Genomic DNA, 12,823 nt, shown 5'->3' on the forward strand with positions numbered 1-12,823 from the left:
ATTTTCAGAAACTTTTAAATATCAGTAGCTTAAAAGAAGAAATATAAATGGCCAATAAATAAAGGGAAAACTGCTGAACCTCAATAGGAAAAACCACAATGAGGTACTATCACATGTAACCGAATTGGCAAAAGCTAGAAGAATTTCACAATATCAGATGTCAGGGATATTATGTTATAGGATTTGTCATTCCCTGTTGGATTGTAAATTGATAGAAGCACTGTGGACAGCCATTTGCTAAGGCTGGATAAGGGAAGCAAACATGATGTGGGGAAACTGAGGAAGTTAAGGTCTGGAAGACAGATGGTTCACTGGGGGCTCTGAGGAAAATCTCTCACCAGGATCCACCAAGGGGAGCTGGTAAGTAAGTCAGTGGACAACTTGGATCTCTATCTCAAGTCACTGTAGAATAAGAAGCAAGGACATACTGGAACTCACATCTGTCTAGCTCACTGTCCCCTCTGATCCAGCAGGTGGCAGCCTGTGAAAGCTGAGTAATGCCTGAGCCCCACCTTGACCTTTAGTGGCATAGTGGCTGTAACCAATCTTCTACCCTAAGCAATGTTTAATTGTATATAAATGAAATTACACTATGTGTGTTCTGTGTGTCTTGCTCTTTTCCACATATGTTCATTAGTCAGCTTATCTTCTGATCATAATTATCTTTTTTTAATATAAGCCGCCTTTTCATGGTAAAGTTTAGGATTCTGATATAAGAGGAAATTTTAAGAGGAGCTATAATATGGAGGAAAAATACTAAAAGGGGAAAAAACAATTTGCCTTATAAGTTATGAATATTATGCTATTTTGCAACATTAAGATTTCCTACTATTTGCATGTCATTAAAGCCTGATTTTATAGAAAAGACAGTATCCTTTGATAAATAAAATAAAGTGGAAAGCATCACTGTAAAGATACATGATAGTTTAATAATTAAATAGGAAAAAGTGAATGACTTCAGCTCTGAACTTTCCCCCTGAAAGAATGATTTATTTTTTGTTACTTTTAGAAATAAAAAAGCAAACCAACTTACTGAGTCTTAGTGGAAAAACACTTTGTGTGGCTGCAGGATCAACTCCCTCTGTGGTCAACAGTCCTAGTACTCTTCTCTGTCAGTATATCAACCTACAGCTCTTGAATGCAGACCCACAAGGTGCGTGCCTCCCCCAGCTGTGAACACCCTCAGCAGGCAGGTTGTGGTGTGCTAGATGTTAAGATTTCCTTTAATGTTCAATCTCTGATTTATATGGATTTTTTAAGTCAGCTTCAACTTGGTAATTTAAAATGTAGACTCCAACACTTCTTTGGGGAATACTCATGGCTTGTTTCTTTTGGTGTATTTATGTAGAAACACCCCTCCATCTGATATGGTCAGGAAATGAGGTAAATTGGTTAGGTAAAAATAACAGCTAAACGAAGCTGAACTGTTTAAATGTCAGAACATTGTAGTCTTAAATTTTGCCTTCTTTTTTTCTTGGAAAATGTTCTGAGAACTGTTGTACATATCCATGCCTTAATCAACAGACTAGATCGATACTTACTTTTCCTTGATATTTTGGGGTCCTCATTGTGCACATTTATTACTGTCTTCAGGCTCTTCATTTGACTGTTTACTGAATATCTCTTCCCTAAACTACTGGGCTTTTATACTAGTTGTTTTTTCTTCTTCCCTTTCTCCTTTCCCCCTGTGAAATATTTAAGACTGTTTCTGCAGACTGTACAATTAATCCCACTCTTGCTCTTGTACTCACTGCTGGCTTTCAAAGCCAGCACCACTGTCTACTCACTACCTCCATTAGGGATCCACTAGCTAGAGGGTGAACTCTCAGAATTTAATCCATTTTGGGTTTTTTTTTTTTTCTGTAGAGTGTTTAATGGGAACAATAGGCACTCTCCTGCTTGAAAATCCACTTGGGCAGAATGGGCTGACCCACCAAGGTCTTCTGTATGAAACAGCCAAGGTGTTTGGCCTTCGGAGCAGGAAGCTAAAACTGTTTTTGAATGAGGCTCAAACAGAAGGTGAGGAGATTATAGAACGTGCTAATTGTTTTTCATTTTTGTTTTTATTTTATTGAAAATAGATTGTGATGCCATTAATTATATGTGTAAGAGATAGTACTATTGTTATACTTTTTTTCTTTATTTTTGCTCTTCAGAAATTTGCCATACTATAAATGTTAAAATAATAATAATTAAAAGGATGATATGTATAAAATAGATAATAAGGAAAAAAATAATTAAAAGGATGATTACTTTTTGCTTTGGAAATAATCTAAAAATGATATTGGTATATTAAAATACATGCTTCTAGGTAAATTAGCTTATTTGCTGATCCTAAAATTGTCCTCTGCCCCGAGAATCAAAATGTTCACTGTATTTTAAAATAACAGCTTGAAGGAAACATAACTGACATTGTACTTCCTCCTTAACAACTTAAAAAGCATACCTTTTCTCAGTGAGCTGCATAAAAATGTGAAGAGCTAGGTCATTAGTTGACATATTCTCCATTCCATAATTCAGAAAACAGAGTCAGGATAGAGTCAGGATAAGGCACAGGCTAGTGTCTTCGAGGATATGTTTTCTCTTTCTCCCACTTATATCATCCACTTCTGTGATTTCACCTTCTGTGGCTGTTCTGACAACTTCTCTAGTGACATTTTAGCCCTCACCCAAGTTGTTCTATATTCGATTCCCTGTTACACATGGGTGTTCATTTTAGTGCTGCTGCCACTGGAATCATTTCCTCAAACAGCTTCTGCTGATGGGATCTGGGTTTTTCTGTTTATAGCCATCCTTCTTGTCATCCTAACTCAAAACCTTTTACCATTTTATCCTTTTATTTATTCAGCCATACAGCCTGGGATTTATTGGACTTTCTGAGTCAAGATTTGTGTCTCCTAGCACTGGTGGAAAGTTGCTAGGCATTATCTTTTCCAAAGATAGTCTTTTGATTTTTTGCAGTTTGAATATGCTGTGCCTGGGTATAACTTTTTTGGTATAATGCATTATTCATTTCTGTTAGAGAGTTTTGATTTCTAGCATTTCCTTTTAATTCTTAGAATTTCCATCTTTCTGCTTACATTACCCATCTGTTCTTGCATATTGTCCACCCTTTCTATTAGTGTCCTTAACATTAATCCCAGTTATTTTCAATTCCCAATCTGATAATTTCAAAATCTCTGCCATATCTGAGTCTGGTTGTGTTGCTTGCTTCGTCTCTTCCTATTGTGTTTTTTCCTTTTTAGAATGCTTTGTAGTATTTGGTCGATAGCAGTACATGATGTACTGGGGAAAAGGAACTGAGGTAAATAGGCCTTTATTGTAAGGTTTTATGTTTATCTGGCTAGGAGTTAGGCTGTGTTTATTGTTTACTGTTGCTGTAGGTTCCAGAGGCTCAAATTTCCTTCTTCTGTCTTATGGTTTCCCTAGAGATTCCTTTTTAAATATGGTCAGAGCTTTGCCCATTCTTTCAGCTGTAATGCCCTATTGTCATACAGGAGCCCATATGATGTTGTAGTAAAGTATGGGGGAAGGAGAAGTGGGGGAAGTGTTCTATAATTTTATGATTAGTTCTCAGTCTTTAGTAAGCCTGTGCCTCTGGGCTGTGACCCTCACAGGTGTTACTCAGCTTTAAAATTTTTCCTCTTTAGGTAAGAAAGGAAGGTAAAGGGGGCTAGAGGTGGGTATTTCCCTTTCCCCGGGTCAGTTAGGCTTTGGTTAAAAAGAAAAAAAATAGTTACTCATAAGGAAGAACTTCTGCCATTTTACTGGGAATTTTTTTCTAGAAGCCTTGTACCTTTTTTGTCCTCATTTCCTCCATTACTGCCACCTTTTGTGTTCAGTTCATTTTTTGCAGTTTACTGTTTTCTTTTTTTACTTCCTCTTGTGTGTGTGTGTGTGTTTTAAGATATTAGTGTTTACCATGGGGATTACAATTAACATCCTAAATTTATAACAATTTAACTTGAATTGATACCAGTTTGACTTTAATAACATACAAAAACTCTGCTTCTATACAGCTCTGCCCCCATTTATATTCTTGTCAGAAATATCTTCATAATTATGTTCCCCAAAACATAAGTTCCTAACTGTGTTTTATGTATTTACTTTTAAATCATGTGGAAAACAAAAAGTGGAGTTAAAAATAAAAAATGCAACAACAATATGGCTTTGACTTACTGTCTAGCATCCTTTCATTTCAACCTGAAGGATCCCTTTAGCATTTCTTGGAGGGCAGTTCTAGCAGTAATGAACTCCCTCAACTTTCTGTTTATTTTGGAATGTCTTAATTGCTCCTTAATGTGTGAAGAAAAATTAAGAAGAAAAAAATCTGTTTTGCAAAATGGAGAATTCTTTGTTGATAGTTTTTTCTTTCAGCACTTCAAATATGTTGTCCCACTGCCTCTGGCTCTCATGGTTTCTGATTAGAAATTAATCTTTTAATCTTATTGAGTATCCTGGTATTTTGCTTCTCTCTTGCTACATTCAAGATTTGGTCATTATTTCTTCAAATATTCTTTATATTCTTTTCTTCCTGAAATTCCCATAGTGTGTATGTTGGTCCACTTGGTCTGTGTCTCAGACACCCCTTAGGCTCTGTCCACTTTTCTTCATTCTCTTTTCTTTCTTCTCCTTCAGACTGGATGATTTCAAATGTCCTATCTTCGAGTTCACTGTTTGTTCTGTATGCTAAATTATGCTGTTAAGCTTCTCTAGTGACTTCTTAATTTCAGTTATTGTACTTCAGCTCCAGAATTTCTGTTTAGTTCCTTTTATAATTTCTCTGTTGATATTCTCATTTTGTTGATACATTGTTTTCTTGGCTTGTTCTTTGTATGTGGTTTCCATTGACCTTTCCATTAGTCAGTTATTTTCCATTTAAGACAGTTGATTTAGAGTCTGTCTAATAAGTCCAAGTATCTGCGCTTCCTCAGGGACAGATTGTGTTAATTATTTTTTCCTGTGAATGGGCCGTACTTTCCTATATCTTTGTATGCCCTGTAATTTTTTTTTCTCTTTGAAAACTGGATATTTGAATTTGGTGACTCTGGAAATCAGGTTCTCTTCCCCAGGGTTTGCCGTGTTTGATGGTTGAAGGCTACAGTCGTCTGTTTGTTTATGACTTTTCCAAACTATTTTTACAAAGACTATTCCTGGTTGTATGTAGTCCCTGAAGTCTCTGTTCCTTTAGCTTATGTTCAGCTATTATTTTGACAGAGATTTCCTTGACCTCCAGGAACTAAAAATTTAAAAACAAAATACCTACCTCTCCCAGTCTTTAAAGATTGACTCTGTTCTGGTCCACTCCTTCAGCTCCACCAGGCTGTTTACAGTTCTGCCTCAGGCTTCTCTTCCTGTTTTCACTGAGCCCTGAAGATCAGCCACATTTGGCCAAAAAAGCTTTTTACCTTTATCAGAATCAAATGCTTAGGGTCTTCTCAGATCCTTCTGTATATGCATACTGCCCTGGGCATGAATGTGGCTCTCTAAATTATTCAGCATACAGAGGCACTTTTTAATGCCCTAATTGCCCAAACTTTTCCTCCCAGGCCTTAAGCAATCCATTGCCTGTCTCATCCATAATCTTTTGCCTCAGGCAGCCGTGGGTTTTTTGTTTGCCTTTGGTTTTCATGCAGTGCCCACCACTTTTCCACCCTGAGTGAGTTCCAAGTAGGCAAAACAGAGACAAGCACCTTATGTAAGCCCTTCAAGTAGCTCCCAGACAGGTTAGAACAAACGCAGTACTTTTGCTCCATTCCTCCTGGAACTAGGAACCAGGGTCCCACACTGGAAACAGGGGCTACTGTCTTCAAGCCCACCACCAAGCTAGGAAGGAGCTGGTAAAGCACAAGTAAAAACACAGATCTTTCCTGCCATTTTCAAGTTGCCTTTTCTCTGATTCAACATTCACTTGGTTGCTGTAAACGTTTGATTGCTTTCTAGAGTTCTGACGAAGTTGATTCTGGCTGGCTGTTTTGTAATGTTTCAGTTGATGTCCACTTTAAGGGAACATTTCTTTAATTCTTTGGGGGCACTGTCTACCCTGGCCCACTTTAAACTCAATTATTTTGGGCCACAGAGAGTGTTTAGAAAGTTTTGGCCCCAGTCATGCAAGGGGCCAGAATTCTCATGGGGACATGTTCTGTCTATTTCCCCAAACCAAGGCTAAGTGGGGCAAGTCTCTATATTGGTTTACTGTGACTGGTGCAATAAATTACCAAAACCTGGGTGGCCTGAGACAACAGAAATGTATTCTGTCACGGATCTGGAGGCCAGAAGTCTGAAATTGGTGTCAGCAGGACTGTATTCTCTAGGGGAAAATTTGTTCTTTGCCTCTTCCAGCTACTGGTGGTTCCAGGCATCCTTGTGGCTACATCACTTTGATCTCTGCCTCATTGCCACCTCTTACGTCTGTTTCTCCTTTTTCCAAAAAAGGTCACAGTCACAGTTTCCAGGAATTAAAGCATGGTCATATCTTTTGGAAGGCCATTATTAAACCCATAATGTTCTCTTAACTGTTTTTCTCTGTGGTGAAGGATCTTTTTGAAATTTACCCTTTTTCCATGGGCTCCTTATTTGAGGTCTCAGTTTTTTTGTTTTTTAATTTTTATTTATTTATTTATTTTTATTGGAGTATAATTGCTTTACAATGGTGTGTTAGTCTCAGTTTTTTGAGGGGGGTTTCATTGGACTCCCCAGTTTGTGTAGACCCTAGGATTTTTCTTCTCTCACTTTCATAGCCTATTAGTGCCAAATCTTTAAGCTTCCAGGCCCACCAGAAAATCTTAATGTTCAGCTACCTCTTGGGATTCATGATATTTTGGGCTCTGTGGATTTCTCTCATTTTCTTCCCTTGCTCAGCTATTTTTTTTTAATTAAAAAAAATTTTTTTAATTAATGTTTTATATTATACTTTGACATTTTCTGCTACATTATTAAAAGTGAAAGCCTTCTTTTCCACTTGCATTTCTCTCTTCAATGAAGCACAATTATTTTGCTTGAGATTTATTTTCAATAACTCTCCTTTGTCTCTTTACCCCTCCCTAGTTTTAGGGCCTCATCATCTAATGAGACAGCCTGTCTGCAGGCTGTATTCTTCCACCAAGATTGTCTTCATGCACATTCCTCCCTTGATGATGTTCCCCTGCTCGGATCCCCCAAGGCTCACTATTATCTAATGCTTCAGAATCTTTAGCTTGACACATAAAATCCTTCCTGTTCTGGTCCTTATCTGTCTTTCCAGTTATGTCCATGAAGCTTTCATTCTATCAGAAGGCTTTTTTCACTCTCCTTCCAACACACTTGGCTCTTTCATGATGGTTTGGTAGTCAGCATCAACAAGTAGGTGTAGCTTCCTGTTTTGATAACCTTGTGTGAAACTTCAAAGACATTCTTAACTTATTTTTCTTAGCCCTCAAATCCATTGGTCACCAAGTGCAGTTGAGCAGTGAAAATGAAGAATTGTCATCAATTTTACTTGTTGTATGCAAGTGTAGGTACCTGGTTGAAACTGATCAAGGATAGAATCACATCCATGTGAATTAGGTATTAGTACTACTACCTATGATTCACAAACCAGATCTTAACTATAATGTCTTATTACCTTCTTTTTGCTCTTTAAGGTTGACTGGGCAAGTTTAGTAGGTAAAAGCTTGAAAGTTAACTTATTCACCCAAGATTATCAAGAAACCTGGTATTCTTTCCAATCCAGTATCTTTTCCCAATCTAATATCTCTTGCCTCATTTTCATTGTAGTCTTCCTCTCAAGATTATCTTTCATAAAATATTAATAATTTGGTAAATTAGAAGGATCTCATAAGGCTTACAGTTTTAGAAACTCACTGATGCCTTCTTGCTTGTTCCACTAGACTCTAAATATCTTCTCCAGCTCCTGTAGTTCTCTATTAAGGAGGCAGCTTTTGAGAACATTTTCTTATCCAGGGTTCCTGTTAGAACAGGAGCCATTTTTAGAGAAAGTTGGTCCTTCCCTTTGAATTCAGATCTGGCTAGACGCAAAATGCCCCACAGTAGGCATAGAACTTTTAAAAATTTTCTCCTTCCTTCCATCCTTCCTCCCTCTTTCTTTCCTTTCTCTTTCCTTCCTCCCTTCCTTCCTTCCTTTCCCTTCTTCTTCTCCCTCCACTGCCCCACTCTTTTTCTGAGCTTTAATATATTCAGTGTGTTTTGATCTATAGTATTTGTGTTATGCTTTTGGATGCTCAGTTTTTTCTTTTATCTTTAGCTGTATTGGCTCCTGTATTTTTTGACCTGAGTCTTTAGGCTTTGATAAATTCTTGCTTTCTGACATTGCAAGCTGTCCTAGGTTTATCATGTATACCCTTTCTTCCCCAAACATGGAAACGACTTGCTGTTTTTCCTGTTATAGGGTGTTAATATTTAGGAACCACAAATCTGAGCTGCTTGCTTAGCATTGCTTCTAGGCCTTTTCTGAAGACATAGGAAATATTGTTCGTGTGGGATTGTGGGGACATCTTGGGCAGTATTCAGAGTTAGTTAGGTTAAGGGCACAGTCCTCCAGAAGTCTGCCCAAAACTTCTAACCCCAAGTATAAGGAGTTAGGCTCCAACTACATGCTCAGACAAAAGAGTTCACACAAGACCGTTGTCACTTCTGGCACCAACTGCAAGTTCAGAGGGTTTCCAAAAATCACCCTCAGGTCTGATAATTTGCTGGCAGGATTCACAGAACTTGTGGAAGCTATTGTACTCATGACTACATTTATTATAGGGAAAGGATAAAAACTAGAACCAGGCAAAGAGAAGAGATGCACAGGGCCAAATCTGGGAGGGGGTCCAAATATGTAACTTCAGATTATCTCTCTGCAAGGAGGCATGGACAGTGTTGCCTCCTAGCCTGAGTACATGACAGTAGTACGTACAGTGTATTACCAACCAGGGAAGCTCACCTGACCCTTGGTGTCTAGAGTTTGTATTGAGGCTTCATTACATACGTATGATTGCTCGTATGGTTGGTCTTTCTGGTGTAGCCAGCTCCACCCTGAGTTATCTCATTAGCATAAACCATCAGGTGTGTTCAGGGGCCTACAATAAATAACAAAAGATGCTCCTATCACTCAGGAAATCCCAGGGTTTCAGAACTACCCCCAGTAGCTGGGACAAAGTTTAGGTTTCTCTTAAGGTGAGGCCGAATTTCTTACTACCCAGGCAGTTAACATTTTTTTAATATTCATCCAGAATAAGTAGAAAAATGATTTCTTTAAAACTTCTTCTTTCCATTCTAGAAATTACAGAAGAAATCCCCATGAAGACTTTGAACACGAAGACTGTGTATGTTTCTGTATTACCGACTACAGCAGACTTCTAACATTCAGTTATCTGTGTGGTTCAGTCAACCTTTCCCTGGCATATACCTCTTCTCCCCTCCCCCCAACCCCGGACACACACACGGACACAGACATGTTGATATTTCCTTCAGGTGCATGTATAATATACTGCTTTTGGTCTAAAATTGAAATGGAATTGATCAAGTGACTTGAGGCTTCACAGTAATAGTCACACTTAACCGTAAACACCTATGTAGTCATGTTGAGGAAAAGTTACAGTGTTACCTCAGCACTACAGAGTATATTTCTATACTTGAATTTTTAAGTATAGAACATAGTTGTTTAAATGGTATTGTGTGTGTGTGTGTGTGCGCACACGTGTATATATATATCTCTGTTATCTGTCTATATATATATATCATTCTGTGGCCTTTTAAAACTTATTTGAAATCTATTGAAGGAATGGACAGTGTTATATATTTTTGCTACCTGGATTTTCCTGGGTAATTGATGGAATATTTTAAGTTTTAGTAAATTGGAACAATAAACTTTCTCACAGATAATAAACATGTTAGAAGTAATTCATTCTCCCATAGTTCAGTGAAACTTGGAATTTGCAATCTTTAAAGAACAAAAAAACTTAATAGTGACTTCCATATTAAGACACTAGACTAAATATCTAATTTCACTTCTTCCCAAAATCCTGTGTCAAAGAAGCATATGCCAAGACAAAATTAGATGTGCAAGAATTTATTGGGGGAAGCATACATGAAAGATAAAGGAGAGAGAGTAAAGACAAAGGTAGAGAGAGCCTTCAGGCAGAAATGACCTGACTTTGGACCCATGCCTTGCTCAGTCAGTGGCTGGGAGCAGCTGAGGGGGTCCATGGCCTCAGCACAGATGGATCCATTGATCTGAAAATGTAGTAGCTGGAAGCTGTCAACCAACTATACTCCCTACATCAGATTCTCCTGAAAGGAGCTCTGAATGGTGCGTCTTTAGCTGCTAGAATAAATGCATTCAAATCCATACCCACAAAGTTGGAGGAAACCACACAAGATAACAAGTGTTGGCAAGGATCAGCGAAACTGGAACCCTTGTGCACTGTTGGTGGGAATGTAAGATGTTGCAGTCACTATGGGAAACAGTATAGAGGTTCCTCAAAAATTAGAAGTAGAACTACCATATGATCCAACAGTCAACTTCTGTTTACATATCCAAAAGAATTGAAAGCAGGGCCTTGAAAAGATATTTGCACACCCAGGTTCATTGCAGCATTATTCACAACAGCCAAGAGATAGGGCAACCCAGATGTCCACTGAGGGATAAATGGATAAAGAAAATGTAATCTGTACATACAATTGAATATTATTCAGTCTTAAGAAAGAAGGATGAACCTTGAGGACATTAAGCAAAGTGAAATAAGCCAGTCACAAAAAGACAAATACTGTGTGATTCCACTTGTATGAGGTACCTAAAGCAGTCAAATTCACTGAAACAAAATGCAATGGCGGTTGCCAGGTGTTGCAGGGAAGGAGAAATGGTGAGCTGTTCAATGGGAATAGTTTTAGTTTTGCAAGTTTTGAAGAGTTCTAGAGGTCTTCTGCACAAAAATGTGAACATAGTTAACATACTTTGATCCTTAAAAATAGCTAAGTTGGTACATTTTATGTATCTTTTACCACAATTTTAAAAAAATCTTTGAATGTCAGAGGGACAGAAGCCAACCTGAAAGAGCTCCCAGTGGCCAAAGCTGGAACAATTTGAACAAACATATAATGTAATATTGAATTAAAATCCAAAATATAAAATAAATATCAATGAGTACATGCTGATATAAATGATTGAATAAATAAATGAGAGAGGTGAGGCAAATCTATATAAAATTCCAAATAATGTATATACATACTCTTTCACAAGGTGGTGTACCTTAACTCCCCACACCTTGAGAGAGGGCTGTACTTTGTGACTTCAAAAGAGTAGAGTATGTGAAGGGGGCAAAAAGTAACTTCACAGTTTAGAAAACTGACAAACACTACCTCGGACAGGTTAACATCATCAGGCATGATAGCATATACTCTTTTTTTTTTTAATTTTTTTATTGATGTGTAGTTGATTTACAATGTTTTGTTAGTTTCTGCTGTACAGCAAAGAGATTCAGTTATATATACATATATTATTTTTCATATTCTTTTCCATTATGGTTTGTCACAGGATATTGAATATAGTTCCCTATGCCCTGACCATTTTTTTAAATAACATCTTTAATGGAGTATAATTGCTTTACAGTGTTGTGTTAGTTTCTGCTATATAACAAAGTGAATCAGCTATGTGGATACATATATCCCCATATCCCTTCTCTTCTGCACCTCCTTCCCACCCTCCCTATCCCACCCATCTAGGTGGTCACAAAGTACCGAGCTGCTCTCCCTGTGCTATGCAGCTGCTTACCACTAGTTATCCATTTTACATTTGGTAGTGTATATATGTCAGTGCTACTGTCTCACTTCATCCCAGCTCCATTCTCTACATCTGCGTCATTATTCCTGTCCTGCCTCTAGGTTCATCAGAACCATTTTATTTTTAGATTGCATATATGTGTGTTAGCATATGGTATTTGTTTTCCTCCTTCTGACTTCACTCTGTGTGACCAACTTTAGGTCCATCCACCTCACTACAAATGACTCGATTTCGTTTCTTTTTATGGCTGAGTAATACTCCATTGTATATACGTGCCACATCTTCTTTATCCATTCATCTGTTGATGGACACTTAGGTTGCTTCCATGTCCTGGCTATTGTAAATAGAGCTGCAATGAACATTTTGGTACATGACTCTTTTTGAATTATGGGTTTCTCAGGGTATATGCCCAGTAGTGGGATTGCTGGGTCATATGGTCTATCTATTTGTAGTTTTTTAAGGAACCACCATACTGTTCTCCATAGTGGCTGTATCAATTTACATTCCCACCAACAGTGCAAGAGGGTTCCCTTATCTCCAAACCCTCTCCAGCATTTATTGTTTGTAGATTTTTTGATGATGGCCATTCTAACCACTGTGAGGTGATACCTCATTGTGGTTTTGATTTGCATTTCTTTAATGATTAGTGATGTTGAGCATCCCTTCATGTGTTAGTTGGCAATCTGTATCTTCTTTGGAGAAATGTCTGTTTAGGTCTTCCACCCATTTTTAGATTGGATTGTTTGTTTTTTTGTTTGTTTTGTTTTTTGTTTGTTTTTGCGGTATGCAGACCTCTCACTGTTGTGGCCTCTCCCATTGCAGAGCACAGGCTCTGGACACACAGGCTCAGCGGCCATGGCTCACGGGCCCAGCCGCTCTGCGGCATGTGGGATCTTCTCGGACCAGGGCATGAACCTGTGTCCCCTGCATCGGCAGGCGGACTCTCAACCAATGCACCACCAGGGAAGCCCTGGGTTGTCTGTTTTTTTGATATTTGGCTGCGTGAGCTGCTTGTATATTTTGGAGATTAATCCTTTGTCAGTTGCTTTGTTTGCAAAT

General features: G+C 38.1%; 1 protein-coding gene across 3 annotated transcripts in view; it reads left to right on the forward strand.

The window, feature by feature from the left end:
• The window catches only part of IARS1 (isoleucyl-tRNA synthetase 1), an 80,480-nt gene extending 70,609 nt beyond the window's left edge, over positions 1–9,871 (forward strand). For all 3 annotated transcript variants that reach the window (XM_024732957.1, XM_024732959.1, XM_024732960.1), the window contains exons 32-34: positions 1,010–1,153; positions 1,867–2,019; positions 9,263–9,871. In XM_024732957.1, coding sequence (XP_024588725.1) covers positions 1,010–1,153; positions 1,867–2,019; positions 9,263–9,345 — 380 coding nt within the window. In that variant the 3' untranslated portion in view covers positions 9,346–9,871. The remainder of the gene's footprint in view (positions 1–1,009; positions 1,154–1,866; positions 2,020–9,262) is intronic.
• The last annotated feature ends 2,952 nt before the right edge of the window (positions 9,872–12,823 follow it).

This window comes from Neophocaena asiaeorientalis, unplaced genomic scaffold (genome assembly GCF_003031525.2).
Source record: "Neophocaena asiaeorientalis asiaeorientalis breed wild unplaced genomic scaffold, Neophocaena_asiaeorientalis_V1.1 scaffold778, whole genome shotgun sequence".
Taxonomy (NCBI): domain Eukaryota; kingdom Metazoa; phylum Chordata; class Mammalia; order Artiodactyla; family Phocoenidae; genus Neophocaena; species Neophocaena asiaeorientalis.